Source organism: Gobio gobio (genome assembly GCF_949357685.1).
Source record: "Gobio gobio genome assembly, chromosome: 13".
Taxonomy (NCBI): Eukaryota; Metazoa; Chordata; class Actinopteri; order Cypriniformes; family Gobionidae; genus Gobio; species Gobio gobio.
This window is the reverse complement of record NC_137106.1, coordinates 24,619,917-24,644,358: the sequence shown is the minus strand read 5'-3', so window position 1 is coordinate 24,644,358 and position 24,442 is coordinate 24,619,917. Positions and strand designations below refer to the sequence as shown.

Below are 24,442 nucleotides of genomic sequence, written 5' to 3'. Positions count from 1 at the left end.
CAGTCATTTATATTACAAAAACATAATATAAAGGATAATCATTATCATAATAACAATAATAATAACTATTATTATTATTATTGTCATGATTTTTATTATTATATGGTGGTTGAGGATGGGATATTAAACCGTTAAATCCCATGTACACGTCTTTCTGTCCCTCTTCAGAAGGTCAGACTAGAGACACACATACACATGCAGCCCAAAGCTAAATCTATTATTGGATGTTGGAGATGTTCAGCTACAACACAACAGCCAGTTGAGAAGAATACACCACATGCACTTTTTTTATATATATAAAAAAATGGCACTCTCTTTTTGTAGTTTGCAATAAATCACCCAACAATGAAAACTCTGTCCTCATTTACTCACCCTATTTAGCTTAATAAACTTTGTCAATATGCATAAAAGCAACCAGTTTTGGTTTCACTTTATTTTGATGGTCCCTTTAACACATTCTGTTGACTATAAATAACATTGCACCTACATGTCTACTAATTCTCATTAGAGTGTTAGTAGATTATTAGTAGACTGGTAGGGTTAGGGTTAGAATAAGTTGACATGTACTTGCAAAGTTACTTATTTTCAGTAGAATGTCTGTTGGAGGACCATCACAATAAAGAGTTAGCAGACAGTAAGCAGACAGTCTACTGATAATCTAATGAGAGTTAGTTGACATGTAGTTGCAAATTTACTTATAGTCAACATAATGTTCAAAAGGGACCATCAAAATAAAGTGTTACCCCAGTTTTATTTGAGACTCTGCTTAAAGGGATAGTACATGAAAATGAAAATACATGAGTTTCTTTCTTCTGTTGAATACAAATTAAGATATTTGAAAGAATGTTCGTAACCAGACAGTTGACAGTAGCCATTGACTTCCATTGTAGGGGAAAAAAAATACCATGGAAGTCAATAGCTACCCTCAACTGTCGGGTTACCAACATTCTTTAAAATATCTTCATTTGTATTCAATAGAAGAAAGAAACTCATACACGTTTGGAACAACATGAGGGTGAGTAAATGATGACAGAATTTTCATTTTTTGTGAACTATTCCTTTAAGCAGAGTCTCAAATAAAACTGGTTGCTTTTATGCATATTGACAAAGTTTATTAAGCTAAATAGGTCTTTCTCCATCAACCATTAGGTGGACTGAACAGTTGTTGAAAAAAGTGGCCCTTGAAAAGTTTAATTGTGGCAGATTTAGCCTACCAATAATTAGGTCTTGCAGTAAAAAAAAACTTCAAAACTGTGCAGAGTAATGTTTTTGCAAACTCATTCCTCAGTTGTTTAGTAACGGCCAGTTTCCATGACTAATAAAATGATCTGCAATGCTCAGAAATATGAGCCACCCCTTTCCTAATGAGTCGTGAGCACTAGAACAGCTGAATAGGACATTGTTCTCTGACACTTCAAACCTGCAGTATGGTTCTGACCAATCAGGTGTTTGAAGGGTGTTGTTAGCCATAGATGAGTGTGAGAGTGAGTCAGGGTCAAGTTCTATGTTGTTCCTTTTTTCCTGCAGTTCTGTTTGCTCATGTGTGATAAGCTCTGTGCCTGATGCCAATCTTCCTCCTTAGACACACTATTGAAATTTACAAGCACATTATTGTTCGGTCTAGTGTATAATAATCAATTAATCCCTCATTTCCATCCGTCCATCCATCCATCCGTATAACTATTTAAATGTAAAAAATGTTAAGGAACTTTAAGATTATTTAATTAGTAAAATAATTATAGATTTACTTTTGTTGTGGTGTTTTATGGGATGTTTAGATATTTTTCTCAGTGTGTCAATTTATTTCATGTTCTTTACCGATAATGGGTCAAAAATTGCTGAAAGGCAGTTCAAATGTTAAACAGTGAATTGCTTTTATTTAATCACCAAATTATTTTGAATTAGATTTAATATCATTCTCCGGATTGTGAATGGACTGAACTTCAGTAGCTATTTTATGGAAAATAGAACTTTTGATCATTTTTATTTCATTGAAATGATTCCACTTAATGTACATGCTCATTGTGCTTGACAGATTTAGAGTTGTTTGTTTAACCAATTATCTGAACATTTGGTATTCTTCTCTTTCGAATGTGACCTTCCTCTCATTTCTAAGAGCGCATCGTTTCAGGTTTCCTCGGAAACCAACTGCTGTTCAGCATCATCCCCATAGTAACCTCCCCACACATGCCGTCGTGTTCCTACCCACACAGCCTAGCATGTGTGGATGATGTTATTATTCCACTGGGTGAATATTTCACCAAGTACCTCTAGTCATGAATGCTTGCCACAAGTATTTAGTAGTATGCGTTTTCTCTGATTTAGATTGCAGTGCAAGTAATTAAATCATTCTTGAACATGTGTGTTTCCACCTTCAGGACAGCAGAGAGTCTCTGTGAGCAGTCTGTTAGTGTGTCACGGTCTACTGTTGGTGGGGACAAATCTCGGGGTCACAGTGGCTCTGTCTGTGCCCAGACTACAGGGAATCCCAAAAGTTACAGGTGGGTTTAATCCATTCTGCCATGTGTAGGACTTAATTTTCCTTTTAAGGTGAACTATCCCTTTCATCATATACTAACCCTGGTGTTGGTCTGAATGCCCTTCTTTAATTAATGGGCCACAAAAAGACCATATAATCGCAGTGAATAGCGACCAGCATCAAGCTTTTTAAAAAAAGACGTAAAGGTATCACCGAATGATCCCATGTGCCATGTGCAGTATATTCCAAGTGTTCTGGGGGTGTACAATGGGTTTAGTGAAAAACAAACCAAAATGTATTTTATTATTCAATGAAATCCTTGATCTTGGCCGTTAGGCTTCTCTGCACGGCTGTACACCCCCAGAACACTTGGAATATACAACACTTGTTGCATGGGATCATTCTGTGACACTTTTGCATGCTTGATGCTGGTCACTATTCACTGCCATTATATACGAGTGTGAGTGGGATATATATATATATTAGGGGTGTAACGATTCGTTTTAACAACGATACGATTCATATCACGATTTGAGGTTGTCGATACGATTCAAGGACGATATTGGTTCATTTAGAACGATACGATCCGAAACGATTCAGTGACTTGAAATCGATTCAGTAACTTTTTAGCCAAAAATTGTGTGACTGAAATAAATATCTGGATACTGGTCAGTGCAGGTGAAGTTTCCTAGATTCCTGTTGTTTCTTGTAAGGGAATCCGGTATATCAATTAATTATGGATATAAACAAACAAGTAAACAACAATTAATGGCAAATGCATTCAAATTTTATTTGAATAAAGTGCAACCAACAGTTTAGGTTGAATTAACAGGAAGTTAACCTTTTCTGCTCTCATTTTCAATATTCAATACATTTTCAATAAAAGCACAGTAAGTGCAACCAACATTTCAACAGTAGGTTAACCTGCTATTTCTGCTTTTGTTATCCAACATAATAATATTACAATATTAATATAAAAAATAAAGTGCAACTAACTTCTCTTCAGATTTAATTAATAGTAGGTTTACCTGCTACTTTTGCTGTTGTTTTTCAACATTAAAATAATACAAATACAATATTAATATCAAAAATAAAGTGCAACCAACATTTCTTCAGGTTGAATAAACTGGCTGAACCTGCTACTACTCTCAGTTTAATAAACAAACAATATTTAACAAAAGATAAAATGTACCAACTACTCTTCAATGACTCTACAGATTTCTTTTTCAACAATATCAACATGATTTGACCGCAGAACACTTCTCTGTGCGTTCACTATGTCGCCAGCAGTACTACAAACTCGCTCTGCTGGCACACTGGTGTCAGGAATGCACTATGCACAGGTAACAAGCAAGGGTTGAAAGTACAGGTAGCTCTTTCTCTTGGTGGCTTGATAATTTCTCGCTCGTTGGCTTCTCCTCTGCCATGTGCCATGCTATGTTTTGTTTTCTCAAGCCCCGTTCACACCGCCAGCGAGACGCAGCGACAAAGCGACACAATCCCATTCATTTCAATGAGCGCTGCTGCTGGTGCGTTGCGATGATGTCACAGATAGGCAGACTGAATCGAGTAACGTTTAACGCCTTTATCATTAAAAGTGCTAAGAAAAAACATCCATATAAAGTCTGACTTTAAGCGTTATTTTCTATGATCGATACAATCGATTGATTACCTTTTAAAACGATGTTAGATCGATATATGTCGTCCGGAAGGCCAACTTGCCGAGCACAGATCGATGTAGTTAGATCATAAGAAAATAAATCGATACATCGATGTAGTAGATGAATCGTTTCACCCCTAATATATATATATAATATAATATAATATAATATAATATAATATAATATATATATATATATATATATATATATATATATATATATATATATATATATATATATATATATATATATATATATATATATATATATATATATATATATATATATATATATATATATATACAGTGAGGAAAATAAGTATTTGAACACCCTGCTATTTTGCAAGTTCTAAAGTAAAAAAAAAATCCAGAAATCACAATGTATGATTTTGTAACTATTTATTTGTATGATACAGCTGCAAATAAGTATTTGAACACCTGTCTATCAGCTAGAATTCTGACCCTCAAAGACCTGTTAGTCTGCCTTTAAAATGTCCACCTCCACTCCATTTATTATCCTAAATTAGATGCACCTGTTTGAGGTCGTTAGCTGCATAAAGACACCTGTCCACCCCATACAATCAGTAAGAATCCAACTACTAACATGGCCAAGACCAAAGAGCTGTCCAAAGACACTAGAGACAAAATTGTACACCTCCACAAGGCTGGAAAGGGCTACGGGGAAATTGCCAAGCAGCTTGGTGAAAAAAGGTCCACTGTTGGAGCAATCATTAGAAAATGGAAGAAGCTAAACATGGCTGTCAATCTCCCTCGGACTGGGGCTCCATGCAAGATCTCACCTCGTAGGGTCTCAATGATCCTAAGAAAGGTGAGAAATCAGCCCAGAACTACACGGGAGGAGCTGGTCAATGACCTGAAAAGAGCTGGGACCACCGTTTCCAAGGTTACTGTTGGTAATACACTAAGACGTCATGGTTTGAAATCATGCATGGCACGGAAGGTTCCCCTGCTTAAACCAGCACATGTCCAGGCCCGTCTTAAGTTTGCCAATGACCATTTGGATGATCCAGAGGAGTCATGGGAGAAAGTCATGTGGTCAGATGAGACCAAAATAGAACTTTTTGGTCATAATTCCACTAAACGTGTTTGGAGGAAGAAGAATGATGAGTACCATCCCAAGAACACCATCCCTACTGTGAAGCATGGGGGTGGTAGCATCATGCTTTGGGGGTGTTTTTCTGCACATGGGACAGGGCGACTGCACTGTATTAAGGAGAGGATGACCGGGGCCATGAATTGCAAGATTTTGGGGAACAACCTCCTTCCCTCAGTTAGAGCATTGAAGATGGGTTGAGGCTGGGTCTTCCAACATGGCAATGACCCGAAGCACACAGCCAGGATAACCAAGGAGTGGCTCTGTAAGAAGCATATCAAGGTTCTGGCGTGGCCTAGCCAGTCTCCTGACCTAAACCCAATAGAGAATCTTTGGAGGAAGCTCAAACTCCGTGTTTCTCAGCGACAGGCCAGAAACCTGACTGATCTACAGAAGATCTGTGTGGAGGAGTGGGCCAAAATCCCTCCTGCTGTGTGTGCAAAGTTGCAAACCTGGTGAAAAACTACAGGAAACGTTTGACCTCTGTAATTGCAAACAAAGGCTACTGTACCAAATATTAACATTGATTTTCTCAGGTGTTCAAATACTTATTTGCAGCTGTATCATACAAATAAATAGTTAAAAAATCATACATTGTGATTTCTGGATTTTTTTTTATATTATGTCTCTCACAGTGGACATGCACCTACGATGACAATTTCAGACCCCTCCATGATTTCTAAGTGGGAGAACTTGCAAAATAGCAGGGTGTTCAAATACTTATTTTCCTCACTGTATATATATATATATATATATATATATATATTTAAATTCTCCTTTTGTGGGCCATAAAAGAAAGAAGGGCAACACAGCATTAGAACAACACCAGGGTGAGTAAATTATGACTTTAATTTTCATTTTAAGGTGAACTATCCCTTTAAGGGCAATTCACACCGCACTGGCAAATGCGGACAATCGCCAGATTACAGTACATCATTTATCAGACCTGCCACAACATGACAAGCGCCAATTCAGCATGTTCAATTGGCGAAATCAAGCTCAGTCAAAATGGTAACACTGATCTGACAAAAAGTCTTTATGTCAGTGCATTTAGAAATTAATTACAACAGTTTTAATGCATATTGCTGTGTATTTGTGTTAACAGCAGATGTTTGTTGGCTGCTCAGTGCCTTGTGGGTAATTTTGTAAGTCTGTAGCACTTTAATGCCTTCGAATACTGCAACTCAGCACAAGTTCAGGAACAAACCACACCCTGCCTCAGATTTTGATAACCACTTCCATTTTTCTAAACAGCCAATGACCTGTGTTTTTATTAACTAAAACTCTTAAAAATATTTTCATTTATTTAAATAAAGCTGAAAAAATATATACTATTATGCAAATTTTTGTGTCCTGGCATTTACTTTTTTCTGCTTGAGAAGACTTCTTTAACTCATTTATCATGTTTGAATCTCTTGTTCCAGGTCGAGGAATGGTCTCTTTTCATGCTCACCATGGCCCAGTCAAGTTCCTCACCATGGCAACAGTAGTGTGTAATGTCTCCCAAGCAACCATTGCAACTCTCACCTCCAGCACTCCCAGCCAATGTCAGCCTGGGGCCCAGGAGGTGGAGGGAACCCAACTCGACGAAAACTGCTCTGGGCTGGGGCACAGCAGTGCGAGCTCTCCCTTACATGCTCCAATTCTCCAGGACTCCCTGTCCTCCTCATGTGGGTCTCTGGCTCTGTCTCAGGGCTCTTTAGAGCACGGGCCAGAGGACGGGGCGATATACGACCTGCTGAACGAGCCAGAGCACTTCCAGAAGGCCAAGCAGACTGAGAGAGCGAATGGGAGCTCATTGTTGGTGGTCTCTGGAGGACTGGGACACCGCAGAATCAACAGAAAAACAAAACAGTCTAAGCACGAGGAGATGGTGTCCACCATTATGGTGTGGCAAATACCACTGCCCAACCTGTGAGGGAGAATGGTGAGGATCAGGGTTTAGTTTGGATGCAGCTGCACGAACACCAGTATCCATCCATTTTCTTTCCTTCACTTGTCTAAAGATGCTTTTACTGTGTGTCTTCCTTCCAGGGCATTGCACGTCAGAGAGAGCAGTTCCATAGACTGACCTTGATTTCAGTCATGGGCTGACAGGGGGGGGGGGGGGGGGGGGGATACATGAATGAAGGGAAAAAAGATTGTTTCAGGAATGAGCTGTTTTACCACTTGGCACATTTGCCTAAATTAAAAGATGCATTCGTGAAAATACATTAGTACCACTGCAGTGTGATAATATTCAGGTCTAACTGTTAGATAATTACATTTTGCAAAAAAACCAAACAAAAAAAAAACATCTAGACATGCTTAGTATAACAGCAGAAATCTGCATCTGTTCAGCTATTCATTTAATTTTAGTTGTTTTCCTTGAAGACATTTTGTGAAAAGGCATCTCAAAACCTTTTCTTTAAGGAATGGTGCTTGTAAAAGAGGTCTTAAAGCATCTGATGTTTCATGGCCTTCAGCTTGGCCTCTGTGATTGCCAAAACCTGTGACTGAATGACCTGTATGGGCTTCTCTGGCGGGCCAGAGATTCTTTTGGGTCCCAAGGTGAAGCTGGTGTCGACCGGTTAAAAGAGAAATGGCGTTTCTCCATAATTCTAATTTAAGGTTGATGCTTATCGATATTTAAAGTTATGGAAAAAGATTTATATTGACACATTGTGATATGCATTTCTGACTTGTATATTAACAAATATATACCATTGTTTTAACCAACATTCTTTGTATATCTGTGCAAGTGTACTAGATAACCATGGTTCTTTTTTTTCCACTGGCATTTTTAATTTCCTTTTCCTTTTGATAGACTATAACTGCCAACTCATACATAAGGGAATGACCTGAGAAGAAAACTGAATTTGAGGTTGAAGGAGAAGTTGAATGGATTTCTGTGAAATGCACTTTACCAACAGCAATACTGATTTTAAGGTGTATGGTAAAATTGACCTGGACATGAAAGGAAGGAAATAACTTAATAATTAACAAAAATACTTAAAATGTATGGTTGTGGTTTTTCCCTCTTCATATTCCCAGTGCAAGTGTTTCAGAGAAAATGGTCTTCAAATATTCATTTTGCAATGTGTCTGCCTGAAAGGGAAATTAAAAAAGTAATATTTATCCCTAGACTGTGATGTTACTTTGGCTGAATTACTTAACTATTGGTGCTTTGATATTCTCACTTTGAGAGAATATTAATATTTATAATGCATATTCTTGCACAATGGGAAAAATAAGACAACCAGTGAATCAAACACTCCTAAAAAATAATCATTTTGCAAAATGCCTTAGTAAATTAATTCTTATAAATAATGTATTTACAGTTTTTCACAGAAAGAAAAATTGCTGACATTTCAGTGTCTGCATCTCAAACATCAGAAGTTTTATCCCCTATTAATTATGACAAGCCGGTATCAGATCAAAGATTCTTACAAAGTCCTCAATGTGCTATGAAAGCATTAGGCCTCCCCAAAAAAATAATGGGTGAGATTTAGTTGTTCTGCAGGAGGTTGTCCTTCCACTTCCTCCCTCACATGATGCCACACTTGTATGTGTGATGCTTTCAGCCTTTGCGGGCTCCGGGACCTTTGCGAGTCCCCTAAGACTGAGAACAGCTGATGTGTGTATTTAGAGGGCTAATAGTGACATCTCAGTCTTACCATGTGCTGTCATCCTGACAGACAGTCTCAACTCTGATGTGTTGCTCTCTGAAATGGAGTGGTTACCCTAGAAACTCTCTTGAAGAGCAGTCCAGCCCATAATATCAGAGTAATGGTCCTCTCTAATGTGCTCATAAAACTTCACCACATTTGAGAAGGCCAGATGAAGTCATCCTGCTCTTGACAACTTTTTCAGGGGTTTTGTTTTTTGAGTAAAGCCTTAAATGACAAATGTTCCTAATCTTTGGCCTTTTAGTGACGTACTATTTTTTCTGCTTTAGAAAATCACTACCACATTTTATGGGAGCATAATGCAGTTTAAAACGACAAATTTAACTCCTGAAATGCTGTAGCACGACTACAAGTATTATTTCTATGCAATACGTTCAAATGCGTTGGGAGTTCCCGTAGCCCGTTGCGCAACATCCTTCATTTGATCCTCATCGAGTGTACAGGAACGTCGCGCGCTTACGGCGGATTTGATCAGCTGATGTGTAGAGGGTGAACACTGAACACAAACGGGGGTGTGGTTTAGATCAATAACTACCTTAGTTTACCGTAAAATCCAAAATACTGCAAAGCACTCCAAGGGCGGAGAGGTGGTGTCGATCAGATCCGGAGCACAGGATCGCTTCTGTGGAGTATATTCGTTTCATCCGCTTCGTTGAGATAATGATAATTTGTGGATGCCGATTCTCCAGTCGAGGCTTTCAGACGCATACAGTTGGTCGAGGATGAGGAGGAGGAAGAGAAGTTCTTACTGAACTGCCGTTTTATTACAATATGGGATGGATAGTACATTTACATGAATGGGTAAGTGGTCTACATTTGGAGAAACTCAGACACTCGCAGACAAATGTGTAGACTGAGACTCCCTGCAGCGCGGTGCATTTGGATAGACAGACACTGACTTACATAAGAGCGCTTTGTGTTAAGGAATTGTTCAAAGAAATTCTGCCATTTATCGCTTGGTACTGGGTTTCTAAGGCCTTATATATGGAATAATTTATAATGTATTCAATATTATTACTTCTAAGACTAACGTTACTTTGTCTGAAACTGCCTCATCTTTTCCTCGGCGTTATCAATAATTTCTCTATTTGCCTTTGTACATTGTTTATCAAATCTATAAATCGGGCCATGTAACGAATATAATGACAGACTATTAACTAAAGGTACGAATGAATCTCTCTGTTTTTCGACGTCTTTAAGATTTAATCCTTAAAGCTGTCAGTAGGTTTGCAAATAGTGCGCCTGCGCATTGTAGTGTCTTAGCGTTTCTGTGTTGATCTGAGGAGTATTTGAACAGTAACTCTCATGACATGCTTATATATATATTACTGTCATTACAGCAGATTATTTGCCTTGTTGGAAGGAATAAATATGAGCTTTTCCCCAAAAAGAAGATGTTAATTTTTATATTTACCATTTTTTCTAATCATCTGGATTGCATGATAGTTTCTTTGAGGAATATAAATGTGGATTATATGTTTGTAATTATGTAAATTAATAACATTGTTTTCTTTTCTTGGAAGGTTTGGACCCAGAGCTGAGAACACAATATTCCCTTGGTATAGGAAAACTGTTTATTTTTCTTGAAATTTACTCGGATGGAACAAACGTAAAACCTGTCTGGCTACATTCCAGCAATGCTGTCTCAGAAATATCATTACCCCAATAATTAGGATCTACCAGTCATTCATGAGGCTCATTGGGATTTATTCAGCTCTACGGTCAGCAAAGGAGAAACTTCTGACAAATTAGGTTGTTCATATTAATCTGAAAGCACTAAATGAGTGACAGTGTGTCACAACTACATAAAGATGAACAACACTCTACAAGACAGAAACATGTTCACAGTACAAGCAGACGTTATATTTCACGCTGCAAACCCTGAGTCTCCAGAACCAGCCATCCCTGCTGAAGGGAACAACAACAATGTCCCAGCTATGGGGAAAACAGACATCCCCAGCATGGAAATACTGCAGGATCTCCAGGGAACGTGGAATACGTCAGGAGGTTTGACTGACAATAGGAGTTTGGGACACTATGGTGCAGTAACAGGTGCAGACTACGCACAAGACGCTGTATCTAGCGACAGTGGATTTCAAGAGCACATCCAGCCTCTGAACTCAACTGGAGCACAAAATCTGGACCTCAGTTTGAGAAATATGAGTGAATCTTCAAGTCAAGGGAATATTAGAGAGGAAACAAATGGAACAAAGGTAGCGGTGTGCTTCAGACCAGAGAACAAGGAGGAAATTGACAAATTATCAAGTCAGTTTGACATTAAAAATGTCTTCTCCACAGAGGACAGAAATCATTCCTATTCAAGCTCCCAGGAAACAAGGTCACTTGAGAAAACCCTGGGATGCTTTATAAGTTCCTCTGAAGGAGCAGATCAGACCCGCTACAGAACATCGTTTGGACAGACTGGGCTGGAATCAAGTGGATCTGCAGTAAGAGAAGCTCTCTCGGCAAAAGAAGAACCGAATTTAGTAATAGAGGTGGGCGGACAGAAATTACAAGCGCACAAATCAGTATTAGCTGAGAAAAGTGATTATTTTAAAGCCAGGCTTTCTAGAGACATCCTGAAGGTAAAAGGAATGAGCTACAAGACTTTATCGGTGCTCGTGGATTATGTTTACTCCTCCCAGATGAACGTAGGCAAAGACAATGTTGTGGACGTCATCACAGGGGCAAAAATCCTGCAGATGCCCTGTGCGGTACAGGCTGCTATTGATACCATATCCTCACAGATCACACCGGAGAACTGCTACGAAATTCTAACGATCGCCAAAAAGCAGCGACTAAATGAACTGAAAGAAACCGCCTATCGGTTCATGAGCGACAACTATCTCCAGGTTCTGAGAGATCCAGCGGTCTACGGGCGCCTCACAGGCTCAGAGAGAGATCTCATCCTGCGCAAACGGATGGAGAGCCGCAAGTGTCTGATGGTGGCGGAAATTAACGATGTGTTTGAACGGGTAGGAAGTAGACCGCCCAGCAGAAACAGCAGCCGTCCCCAGAGTCCCCTCTCCATCACGTCTTTTGAGGACAATCACATGATCTACTACTACAACAAGAGCAGTAAGGACTGGCACACCTTGACGGTCATGCCGGACGACATCAACACCAGGGGCTGCGGTATCTGTACCATGTACAACTACTTGTTTGTGGCGGGTGGGATCAGGGGAACTGGGGAGAAAAGCAGAGTCTCGGACAAAGTGTTCTGCTACAATCCCGTCACGGACCGCTGGAGCGAAGTTCGACCCATGAACCAAGCACGATCGCAACTCAAGCTCGTCTCCATGGATGGGAACCTCTACGCCATTGGCGGTGAATGTCTTTTCACGGTGGAGAAGTACGACCCTCGAATGGACCGCTGGACGGCGGTTGCTCCTCTACCTAAAGGGGCATTTGCAGTGGCTCACGAAGCCACTACGTGTAACGGCGAGCTGTACGTATCGGGGGGGTCTCTGTTCTATCGGTTGCTGAAATATGACCCCAAGAGAGACGAATGGCAGGAGTGTCCGTACAACAACAGCAGGAAAAAATCCACTGACATGGTGGCTCTCAAGAGCTTCATCTACCGATTCGACGTTAACCGTGAACAGGGCATCAGCGTGTTTAAATACAACACCATCGTGAAGATGTGGCATGACTGTGCCTCCCAGCAGCAGGGCTGCACGCTGCCATTTCGATGCGCTGTCATCGATAATTGCATCTTCTGTGTGAATAAATCTCAGACTCTTCAGTTTGTTGTAGAAGAGGATGGAGGTCGATTCAAAGAGGAGTCTCTAAAAGCACCTGTGGAGGCCAAAGGGATCTTATTCCCTTTCGTTCTCAGTTTGCCTGAAAGAGGTGGAAGAATTGCATGAGGAGGATATTTCATCCCTCAGATGACCCTTCGGAGTCGCTCTAGACCTTGAGAAAGAGAATGCCTGGTCAATATTTATAGATTAAACATTGTCTCCAGAGAAGTTCAAGGAGCCAGCACATAGTGCTTGAAACTGGAATGTGTTTCTTTGCATGGTAAGAAAAACAAATGTATGTTTGGCGCCTTCAAATCACAGCCCCACTCCAACTTTGGGAGATACGTCGTACATTTACAGCTTATTTGTGCAGTCTTATCCTTCATTCGTTTTGTGCATTTTGTATCAGATAGTAATTTAGGATGAACTTTGCCACAGGAATTTGCACAAAAAAAACAACAACTAATTTAAAAATCCATTTTGTATAAAGGCTAGTTCAAACTGCACCAACAGATGCTGACCAGCTACAACAATCACCAGACATTCCGTGACCCAGCACACTCCAGTTAAACGCTCAGGCGGTGAACATGAACATCGACAAACTCAAACAGTTGATGACAACTGACAAAACCCAACAAATGTTTCTGCTGCTGTTGGTCGGCTTCTGTCGTATAGTGCGAAATAACCTTAAAAATGGCAATGAAGAGCACAAATGAACAACTGAAGCACATGGTGTAATAATGCGGCCCTGGCTGTGTCCGAAATCGCCCCCTATACCCTTAAACAGGGCACTATTTGAGGGGACAGCCATTTGTATTGGTGTCCAAAATCATAGTGGACGTTATGTAGTGCACTCATTCAATCACACAGTGCATGGCAATAAGAAGTGTACAACTGAAGTATTCTCAACGGCTAGAGAATACCCATAATGCACTGTGAGGGTCGTGTGTCAAATTAATTCCTGCGTCTCGCCAATAGATGGCACCCCCCCACTGAGTCATCCATCCATCCATTTTCCAAGCCGCTGGTCCAATGTGGCTACAGCGACAGCGTAATATTATACAGGTATAAATTCACTTTTACGCGATTATTAAATTAATTTATTAATACATCTTTTTATCTTACCACTGGAGCTGCCAGTTTCCTAAGTTACAAAAGATTATTAACAGCAAGCACAAACAAAAGCGGCAGCCCTTCCGGTTCACTCGTTTTCATTCACTCCCTCAAGTGGACTATATTAGTGGACTAATGTAGGGAATAGTGAATGAGGGTATAGGGTGCAATTTTGAACACAGTCCCAGTTTCCTACCAACAGATTCTATGCAAATAGATTTTGACATTTTTGAACTACACAAAGCTCTTAATTCTTGAACTTTACTACAGCCAGGGTCAATAAACAAAACATCCTGAAGCAGCTGAAGGAGAAGCCATAACCTTTACTAACATTAGAGTAACATTAGGGAAACATTAAGAGCACAAAGCACTTCTGTTACAGCTGCTACTCAAATATTACTGGATCACACAGGTGTAAAATTCAACCCTGTGCGTCTGCATTATAGCACACTCAGTGGCTCTTTACCACTGAGACCCTTCTGGGTGATATTTTAGCACTTTCATTAAAGAAAGTCCAGAAGGCCAAAAAAAAGTGTCTGTTCCCCATTTCGGAATCATTGCCAAAGATTTTGCAGGCGGCAGGCGACATTAAGATAAATTACATTCTCATAAGCAATACAATTCTGTATGCAATATGTATGAATCATTATCGCTTTAGGATGTAGAATCATACTGCAGTTAAGCCTGCTGGTAATGGAGACAACGGTTACAATACATTAACATTTATCCCGGAGAAACACACTTGGTCATCTGAGAAATCTTGAGCAGAAGCAAGAAAATATTGTCCTTATTGTGTTGTCTTTTATTAATTCAGGATGAAACCCATGAAAGAGAGACAGACACGATCACAAAACATTCATATTGTGTCCATAGCATGTAATGAGGCATCATGGTGTAATTTATAACTTGGATGTTGCATTCTGTGTAGACATATTGTGATATTCAGCATCCTGGAGTATTTTACTGAAATATAATTGTTCACGCTTCAGTATTTCCCTAGACATTTCGGAACAGACATCCTCTCATTCTGGAGGATACGAGATGAATAATGGCTTGAGGATGTGGATTTTATACGTTTCTTTAGTGTAATTCTGTTGAAATAAACTTAAGGGAATTTGAATATGTGCATGAATGTTGGTATGATTATGAACTTGAATGTGAATGTTTTGCTGATTTTTATCTTTTGACAACCAACCTCATGTGCTTTAATCGCTTTCAAAAAAGCTGAACAACTATAGACAACACCATTCCAGTAAACATCTTGAGGTCACTGACAAATTACCCATAAATCCTCTCCAAATGTTTGCTTTCGAAATATTTAAATGGGAACATCTAGATCAATTCTGACCCTCTAGGGACCCTGCAACACACCTGAACATGCTAATCAAGCTCTTTGGGATTACGAAAAAGTTACAGGCAGGTGTATTTGATTAAGGTTGGCGCTTAACTCAGCAAGAAAGTGGGCCAGAGTTGTGAACCTCTAATATTTTTTTAAATACTGTGTATCTGGAAAAATCTTTAGACATTCAGCTGAGATCTAGATGCTGTTGGCAAGGCAACCAACGTGTCTATGACATTGATCATATGGGGGTGTGTGGGTGGGGCATCGCTTGCTGGGTTGCTGATGTGTATAAAGTAACAAATGGCTTGATGGCAGTTTAGTGGCTCTGTCAGTTTAACATTTCACAAACTAATGTTTCTGTGTTTACAATAAAAGATCTTTTGGTTTCCTGGTTCATTATTTTAGCTGTTTTAATTTTTCACCTTTTTTTTTTTTTTTTATGTAAATGCAGCTCTGGGATCGTTACACTTTGTGGAAAGCGTTGACCTGTGGTTAAGTGCCTGACTGATGGATGGAAAGAAAAGTCATTCCTTATTAGGGCTGAACCCACAAACCTAGCGTTAATAGCTCAGGTCCTCAACCATCATTCACCATGCACGATGCTAATGATGATTAGAATAAAACATTCTTTATAGAGCGATCTGAGAATCCAGTTAACTGCCCTTTTTGCAGAATATCTGCATTGTTGGGTGTGACGGCTGCAGAGGTTTTCCAGGAGCACTGATGCCATCTAGAGGATTGAGTCAGTAACACATTGTACTTTTAAGAAATTAAACTTTAACCAAATTGCCAGATGCCCTGAATTTAAAATCCAACAAATATGTCTTGAAGACTTGAATATTACTAAAATAACTGTTATAGTGTTGTCGTTGATTGCCACGTTTAACAGCCAGTATGTAAAAAAACCAACAGGACAACTTAAATACAGGACACTGTTTAGCAAAAGTATATGTATAAAAGTTTTATTTTAATATTTACAAAGTACTACAAAAGAAAAAAAGATTTAACAGCTTTTCTTTACACTCTCTCTCACTCCCAAACACACAGTATGATCTCACACAAAGTCTCCACAATTGGAGATGATGACTTTCTGTTTGGTTTTTCCATCTTTTGATCCCTGAGCCTGAGGAAACAGTACAGATATAAAGTCATTAGAAATCAGGACTAAAAGTAATCTAAATATCTTAAATGTAAAGCATTTGAAATTATATAAATGAATCATACAAAACAGTTGTACAATACTATTTAAAAGTCTGGGGTCAGTAAGATTAAATTGTAATATTTTTTACAATATTAAAGTTTTTTTACATTTGTATTTTTAATCAAACAAATGCAGCCTCGGAGTCTTTCATAAACATTTTAAAAAATCTTAAGCCTAACCGATTTTTGAATGGTCATAAGCGTTTGTAAATTAATCTCCCTCAGTCAACGACTTACCTCCATGGCCCGGAGTACGTCCATGCCCTCTACGAGTTCTCCAAATACCACGTGTTTTCCATCCAGCCAGTCTGTCTTATCAACAGTTATGAAGAACTGAGAGCCGTTAGTATTGGGACCAGAGTTTGCCATTGACAGCTGACCTATGAGTGCATAGACAAAGAACAAGAACACATCAACAAATATACTTACTGATCCTGAACATTTACGCCGGTTTCACACATGATCCGTACCGTACGTATGCAGTGCAGTAGCAGGACACACTCATTGAGCTTTTACACAAGATGCATTTGCAGTGCGATTCACCATTAAAATCAATTCAATATTTTTCTACTTAGATTTATATATTAAAGGTGGGGTAAGTCTTATTTCAAAAATGCTTTATAAAGTGTCTCAGGCCGTGGACCAAAACAAACTTGTAGCCAATCAGCTGTAAGAGAAGGGGCGTGTCTACTAATAATGGGGAGAAGAGAGCGGGCGTAATTATTCAAAATACACGACACAGGATGGACATTAGCCCAGCGACGACAAAGAGAGAGATGGCAGATAAACACGTGGAAAATGTCTAAGGACCAAAGAAAACTTACGATCAGGCAAGTAGTATTATCAGCTTATCAGGCGGTGCTGCATGTGCAGTGTGAATGCTCTAACCCAGGGGTGTCCAAACTAGGTCCTGGAGTGCCGCTGTCCTGCAGAGTTTAGCTCCACCTTGCATCAACACACCTGCTAGAAGTCTCTAGTATGCGTAGTAAGACCTTGATTTGCTGGTTCAGGTGTGTTTAATTGGGGTTGGAGCTAAACTCTGCAGGACAGTGGCCCTCCAGGAGCAGGGTTGTACACACCTGTTAACATGGGCAAACAGAGTATGTGTGAAATGGCCGTTAGTTAACAAAGATACTAGGGATGGGCGATATGGACTTTAAAATTTATTCCGTAAAATTCCACACCAGCCTTTTCAGAAATGGAAAAGTTGCAGATATAATTGTCTTCTGTAAAAGTGCAGGAAATGTTTAAATAGTGCAACTGTGCTAAAAAACGTCACACAATACAAACAAAAATAATTTTTAAATCAATGAAAAGTTTTACATGTAAACCGATTCTGTATTTATTCATACATGGTGCAAACAGTGGTAAAAATAGCAGAAACAGCTAAAGTAATTATCCCAAAAATGTCTTCAGATTACAAAAAAGTTGAAAATAATGATTTAATGATAGAACTTCAGTAATTTGAGTTAATAATACCACGAATTCTTCTACTAATAAAAATAAACTGCACTAAGGAATAATGAGCTTCTGGGTTCATGAATATTAATCACGTTGTCAGCGTTCATTCCAACTGATTGGCTGAAATCAAAACAGGCACAGTAATAGGTGCGCGCCAGTCAATGAGATTCCCGTTTGTGCATTCCTTTCTTCCTGTTCACGAAAGGCTGAATAATTCCAAATAAACGCCATTACTTTACAGGAAAATGCAACAAAGGATATTGTTTACATGTAGCACGTCAATTCTGTTTGGTATAAGACTCTCTCGCTCTCTCTTTGAGTGTGTGTGAAACACTGAGCGCTCTCAGTCACGCGCCTCACACTAGTGTTTAATGTGCGTCATATACACTGCGCATTCATTGAGATTAACTGAAATAGTGTGCTTTACCGATCGATTGAGACAGAGCGAATCTCTTAAGCGCTCAGTCCAAGTGCTCAGCGAGTGAAAATACATCTGTATGGTTCAGATTGCCCTCAGGTAGCCCCTCGTTTAGCTATGAACTCTTCCGCAGCTTCCACCATAGTTGTTTTCGTTCTGCACGTGAGATGCGGATTCAGTGCCGCAGCTCCTATCAAGCACTGCGCGTAGAGCACCAAGTGCTGCGTGGGGCACCACAAGAAATTCTCTCTCCAACCCCCGTTCAGCTATACAGAGTGACGAACGCAGCCACCGCGGCCATCATAAAGTAATAACATTTAGGGCATCAAGAGACGGCCAGCGGTGGCACGGTGCGGATGGGTCGCGCCATCAACTAGGCTTTATCGTTATTATCGCGGGAAGGCAAATTCTTATCGTGGGGAGAATTTTTACCGGTATATCGCAAACAATAAGATATCGCCCATCCCTAAAAGATACATACACAGTAGGCTTGCTACGATAGTCGGTGTTGCCGGTGTCCAGACTCAACACCGGTTACATCACTTGCCCACCGTGGCACCGCCCCACCGTCTTTTTGATTTTTTTTTATAGTAATAAAATAATTTAGTTCAGTTAGAGAACAGACAATACAAATAAAAACTGAACGTATCTGCTTAATAAAGCAGGATCCGAACGAGAGTCTCGGCAGCGGCAGGAGTCATTCATCAGATTTAAGAGTGAGGAGCTGACTGAGATGATCGCGGAAGGCGGAAGATTTGGTTTCAAAGCGAAACGTAAAAGCGCCTATTTAAGGGAGTTTGTCATTTGTTTTGTTGTTGTGTTTTTCATTAAAAATAATAGGCTAATGAACCCACAATTCAAGCAACTGCAGCCGAATTGGCGCTAATTCAAAACCGAAAGTACACGGCCGTTCAGAGCGCGCATTGTTTACTTTCGCCTGGCTCCGCAGTGCGAGCCTCCGCGCTACGCTGACTGCGCGCATTTATTTTTGCCGCGCGCACCCTCGCGCTCGTGCGGGCGCGTCGAGTATAAACGAGGCTTTACGGACGAACTGTTATTCATTCATGGCGTGCATCTCAATCATAGACTGATCAATGCTTGATCAGTGCCCTGACTACTGAACTGATTGAGATGCACCCATGGCCTCACAGAGCGCGCATTTACAGACGAGCTGTCATTCACCGTGTGTGAATACGCAACACTGGCGCGTTTTCAGTTCAGAGCGGTCCTGTGCATGTTACTTTCGGTTAGATAGAATTAGTGATTTAAAAGCCTCCGCCGGTGATACCGGTATTACCGATGTTGTCACACATCAATTAACCGGTGGGAAAATTTCCTCACCGTCACATCCCTAATACACAGATATAACCTTTTAAAACATTCACACTTCTAACTTCTCTCAAGCGGAGGACTCGTCTCACCTGGTTCTGTGTGCTTGAGGACAAAGTTCTCGTCCTCAAACTTGCCTCCATATATGGATTTCCCCCCAGTGCCGTTGTGATTGGTGAAATCTCCACCCTGGCACATAAACTGAGGGATGATTCTGTGGAAGCTGCTGCCCTTGAATCCAAAGCCCTTCTCATGCGTGCACAGACAACGGAAATTTTCTGCAGGACAAACAAACAAAACAGAAGTCCTTTTTCAGCAAAGCACCAAATATTTCATTGGTAAATTGCTAATGTGCTAAAGATGTATCTAATGTAGCAATGTAGTTTTCCCCCATAGTGTGTTATATAAATGACCACTAGGAGGTCCTGTTGTTTAAAACAAGTAAAAGAGCGACATGTTCGTTGTGTTTTACCGTGAAATGAGAGTTCCGTCTTTTCTTAAAATCAACACATTAATGATTTCTCATCCACCCGCAATTAATTGGATTTTTTTTTGTTGAGTGGAAACTAAGTGAAAGACAATCTAAAAATAAGAGTGACGACAGTCCACAGTTGTTGTTTTGCCCATATGCTTTAACAACAAACAGAACTACAAAAATAAATATATACCCTTGGGGGGAAGGGGTGATGATTCAAAGAAATTCAAATCAACAGGCAAAATTTAAGGGAATGAAAATATATTCTAAAAGGTAGACATTTATCATGGGAAGTACCACAGCTGGCATAGAAAACATCTTATCTTTTAAAGCTCCAAAAAATACATGGTATCCACAAGCCATTGTGAAATACCCAGAGGCTTGGTGAACTTCCAAAGAAATAAAATCCGCTGTCTAGCCAATAAAGAAGAGAAGACAAGTACATCTAACTGGATGAAAACCGAGTCCAAACGCTGGGAACCCCATAGAATGCAGAAGTAGGGCAGACATCAACCTTGATTTTAAATATTTTGGAGAGTCTCAAAATAGTTTTTCCGATAGTTATGAAGCATTTGACAGAAAAAAAATTCTGATTACAGAGTGACAATATATCTATCACAACTTTCATCAACGTTGGAGTAAATTGCAGAGAGCCGAGCTTTGGAATAATGAAGCCCATGCAGTATTTTAAACTGTATGAGCCCAAGCCATGCACATTTTGAGCTTGTATGAATTCTATTAAAAGCATTCATCCACCAGTTGTCCAAAAACTCTTCACCCAACTAATGTTCCCAGGCACTTTTAGTTAGCAGTAGTGCAAACCTCTAAGTCATTAAGCTGACAATAAATCCTGGAAATAAGTGACTTTTGAAAAGTATTAATCACAAAAAAAACTTCCCATACCAGCTTAGGTGGCAAGCAAGGAAAGTTTGGAAGTAAGGAATGTTTTAATACTTGGCCCGCCAGACTCAGTGCCCAAAAAACAACAAATGATAAACAAACAGGGAAAAAAAAAAAATGTACTTGGCTCTGTCCATCAGCTGTTGATTGGATGGAGGAAGATCTGAAAGCAAGCTTGGTATACGCCAGTCTGTCATTCCGCCAGTTTTCAAAATGATTAAAAATTATCAGGCCAAGAAAATAAGAATGAAACAAGCATGGCTGAATCGTTCACAATGCATTTGGAAAATAGGGTCTTTAAACATGCAGAAAAGAAACAGGAATCTCTAAAGATGGTTTACTGAGTCTGACCTGCAGTCATAGGCACAACGTCTGCTCGCAGAAGGAAGCGCAGTCGACCTGCAGGTTTGTTGCCAATCTTGATGTCCATGTAGACCTGAGGGTTAGTTCTACCTTTTTTCGCTGGAGGCTCTCCCTGTTCAGAAACACAAAACACCAATCAGAAAGCATTAAAGATAAAGATCAGGATATTAAATCTAAAACAAAACCTCAGACAGACACTGAGCAAAAACATACAGCACCTGTCAAAAGTTTGGAAACATTACTATTTTTTATGTTTTTGAAAGAAGTATCTTATGCTCATCAACCCTGCATTTATTTGATTAGAAAAAAACAGAAAACAACAGCAATATTGTAAAATATTACAATTTAAATTAATGTTTTTTTATTTTAATATACTTTAAAAAAACATTTATTTCTATGATGCAAAGCTGAATTTTCAGCATCATTACTCCAGTCTCACATGATCCTTCAGAAATCATGCTAATATGCTGATTAATGATCAAAGTTGGAAACCGTGTGCCGCTTAATATTTTTTGGAACCTGTGATACTTCTTTCAGGAATCATTGATAAATAAAAAGTTAAAAAAGAACAGCATTTATTCAAAATAGAAAGCTTAACCAACAATATAAATCTTTTACTATCACTTTTTTTTATCAATTAAACATCCTTGCTAGATAAAAGTAAGAAAGAAAAAAAAAAATACTCCGCCCAAACTTTTTAACAGTAGTGTATATTGCTAGAAAATATTTCAATTTTAAATATTTCTTTATTCATCAAAGAATCCCGGGTTTTTTGAACATTGATACCAAATCAGCATATTAAAATGATTTCTGAAGGATCATGTGACACTGAAGACTGGAGAAATGGCTGATGAAAAGCTTTGCATCACAGAAATATATTATATTTTAAAGTATATAAATTGTAATAAAATACTCACTAAATACTAAATGCAGACTTGATGAGCATAAGAGACTTTACAAAAACTTTTCCTGTATATAAACTGCTACACAAATATGACAACTTGACAGGAATTTCATTCCATTCCATTCCAAAACCAACAATTATAGTACAACATTCCCACCTCCTGAGTGTTTGTACTGGCTGATTCCGCAGTTGACTCCACCTCCTCACTCTCCTCAGCAGTCTTCCCTGAGAACTTTTTCAACCAGTCATCTTCAGACCACACTATGAGCAGAAATGAAATACAGATTTATGTTTCACGTTTTAACAAGCATAATCAGTGAGAGTTTATCATAGCAACCTACTGGGGGGAAAAACTCACCTGGTCGAGAAGAGCCTTCTTTAATTCTCATGGGTTTGGCGATGTTCACCCTGATGGTTCTCCCAAACAGCTCCGACTCATTCTGCAGGACACAAAGCCGAACAGATATTAACCTAGACTCCAGCAGCTGTGAGAAAGACTGACAGACTGTGTTGGGTTTTATGAGACTACAGAAGTGGTTCATTAACTCACCATATTATCAATGGCAGCTGCTGCATCCTGGGAAAAGGCAGACAGAACGTTGAGAAAGTGATATTTCGTGAATTTAAGCAGCTTTTTTTAATGGCAAACCACAGCCATTTAAAGGTGACTTATGCACAATATACAAGTTACAAATTTAAGTAATTTCGATATTTATATTTAAACTGAGTCAGGAGTTCTTAAAGACAGATTTAGCAAGTATTCACCTCTGCCAGCTCAAACTCGATGAACGCAAAGCCCCTGTGTTTTTCTGTGGAGTCAAACATTATATTTTTGTCGTATGTACAAGTCGTAAAACTGTTTCCGTTGTTTGTGTAAAGTGTGTGTTAAATGATGATAGCAGTGTAACGTTATTTTGATTTGTGCGTGTTTGTTACCTGTCTCATAATCTAAAGGGATCTGAATATCCGTGATGTCGCCGAAGGGAATGAACGCCGCGTGCAGCACTTTCTCATCCACCTCCTCCGCAAGACCCCCTTAGAAAAACAAGACATATTCCACTAAATTTTGATATTTCATTTTAGAACTCATTAACCGTTCAATTCAAGCTCATATTTCATCTTTTAGCACTTTCCCGGCTACAGCTGATAACCGGAACCGCATCATTAAACACGCACGTAGCTGTAGGATTAAACCAGCGCAATGTAAGAAAGAAGAGTTAGTTATTTTGATTACAATTGTTGATGCTTTTCTTACCAACATAAAGCACACGTTTACTAGACGCCATCTTGTTTGTAACCTTTGACTTTTGACTGTTTTGTTCGCCACTACGGGTTGTTTTCTCGCCCTCTAGTGATGCGGAGGACAAACAACATCACAGGCACACACAAGTGTCAAGTTCAGCTCTGGATTAAAGGAACAAAATGTACAACTTTGGGATTAAATATCCAAAAACCACTAGAAGACTGTTATATATTTTGTTGACGTGTGTACTTATAGTATCCCAAATGTTTCCAAGGATGTTTAAATCCAGAGAAATAAGCAATTTTAACCAGGACAAGGACCGTGTCTGTGTGTCGCCTATCAGTGACATCATAACCGCATTACCCTCAATTTCCAGGTTTATTTTGTAGAAACCATGGAAACACCAAAGATGCTTTGATATATTATGTGTTTTATTAGACAAGTGAGCAACTGTTTGGATACATTCATCAACAGTAAATGAATCATTGTTATATAGCTCAAAACAGTCTTATTTGTTTAAATCTTGTTTTATTGATTTACTGCAAGTACTATGTTACCATGCCTTCCTTATATCAATCTAGCTTACTGCAGTGTGCAACAAGTGTCTCATAGTAGCCGCCAAGCGACCACACAGAGTAGCATTTAAACTTAACTTTCAACACACCCAAATAATGAATATAATGTGATAAAACAATGCTGCGTTACCCCACGAATGACTGATAATAAAAGGCGAAATCCAGGCGTCATCAAGCTACGCCTTTGTTTTGAATACGCGACCTCTAGCAGTGAAAAATGACATATTGCGGCTTTAACATACCGGTATGTACTTTTTCCTCCTAGTTTTCCAAGCTAAGTGAAAACATATATTTTACTCATTGGATAGCTCAGTGAAACAAACTGCATACATTTCTATATAAAATGAAAAAAGTTATATAATAAAAAAATAATATAGTCTTATTGTAATAGTTTTATAAAAAAAAAAAAAGAACTCTTTGGCCTGAATGGCAAGCGTCATGTCTGGAGGAAACCA

The 24,442-nt window shown here is 39.2% G+C and overlaps 3 protein-coding genes across 4 annotated transcripts in view; 2 read left to right on the top strand and 1 right to left on the bottom strand.

Annotated features, from left to right (window-relative positions):
• arhgef10 (Rho guanine nucleotide exchange factor (GEF) 10) overlaps positions 1-8,377 on the top strand; it is a 70,450-nt gene extending 62,073 nt beyond the window's left edge. For both annotated transcript variants that reach the window (XM_079833832.1, XM_079833833.1), the window contains exons 28-29: positions 2,379-2,501; positions 6,678-8,377. In XM_079833832.1, the coding sequence (XP_079689958.1) occupies positions 2,379-2,501; positions 6,678-7,171 (617 nt within the window). In that variant the 3' untranslated portion in view covers positions 7,172-8,377. The remainder of the gene's footprint in view (positions 1-2,378; positions 2,502-6,677) is intronic.
• Positions 8,378-9,378: 1,001 nt separating this feature from the next.
• kbtbd11 (kelch repeat and BTB (POZ) domain containing 11) lies at positions 9,379-15,511 on the top strand. Its single transcript, XM_079833333.1, has 2 exons — positions 9,379-9,722; positions 10,445-15,511. The coding sequence occupies exon 2, from the start codon at positions 10,733-10,735 to the stop codon at positions 12,788-12,790; it is 2,058 nt and encodes a 685-aa protein (XP_079689459.1). The 5' UTR covers positions 9,379-9,722; positions 10,445-10,732; the 3' UTR covers positions 12,791-15,511.
• Positions 15,512-16,057: 546 nt separating this feature from the next.
• Positions 16,058-23,488, bottom strand: ppie (peptidylprolyl isomerase E (cyclophilin E)). The gene is made up of 10 exons (XM_079833334.1): positions 23,425-23,488; positions 23,106-23,204; positions 22,935-22,978; positions 22,720-22,746; positions 22,528-22,609; positions 22,327-22,430; positions 21,254-21,377; positions 19,620-19,805; positions 16,557-16,699; positions 16,058-16,242 (listed from the first exon to the last, which is right to left on the bottom strand). Exons 1-10 carry the CDS (start codon positions 23,453-23,455, stop codon positions 16,174-16,176), a joined length of 909 nt encoding a protein of 302 aa, XP_079689460.1. The 5' UTR covers positions 23,456-23,488; the 3' UTR covers positions 16,058-16,173.
• Between the last annotated feature and the right edge of the window lie 954 nt (positions 23,489-24,442).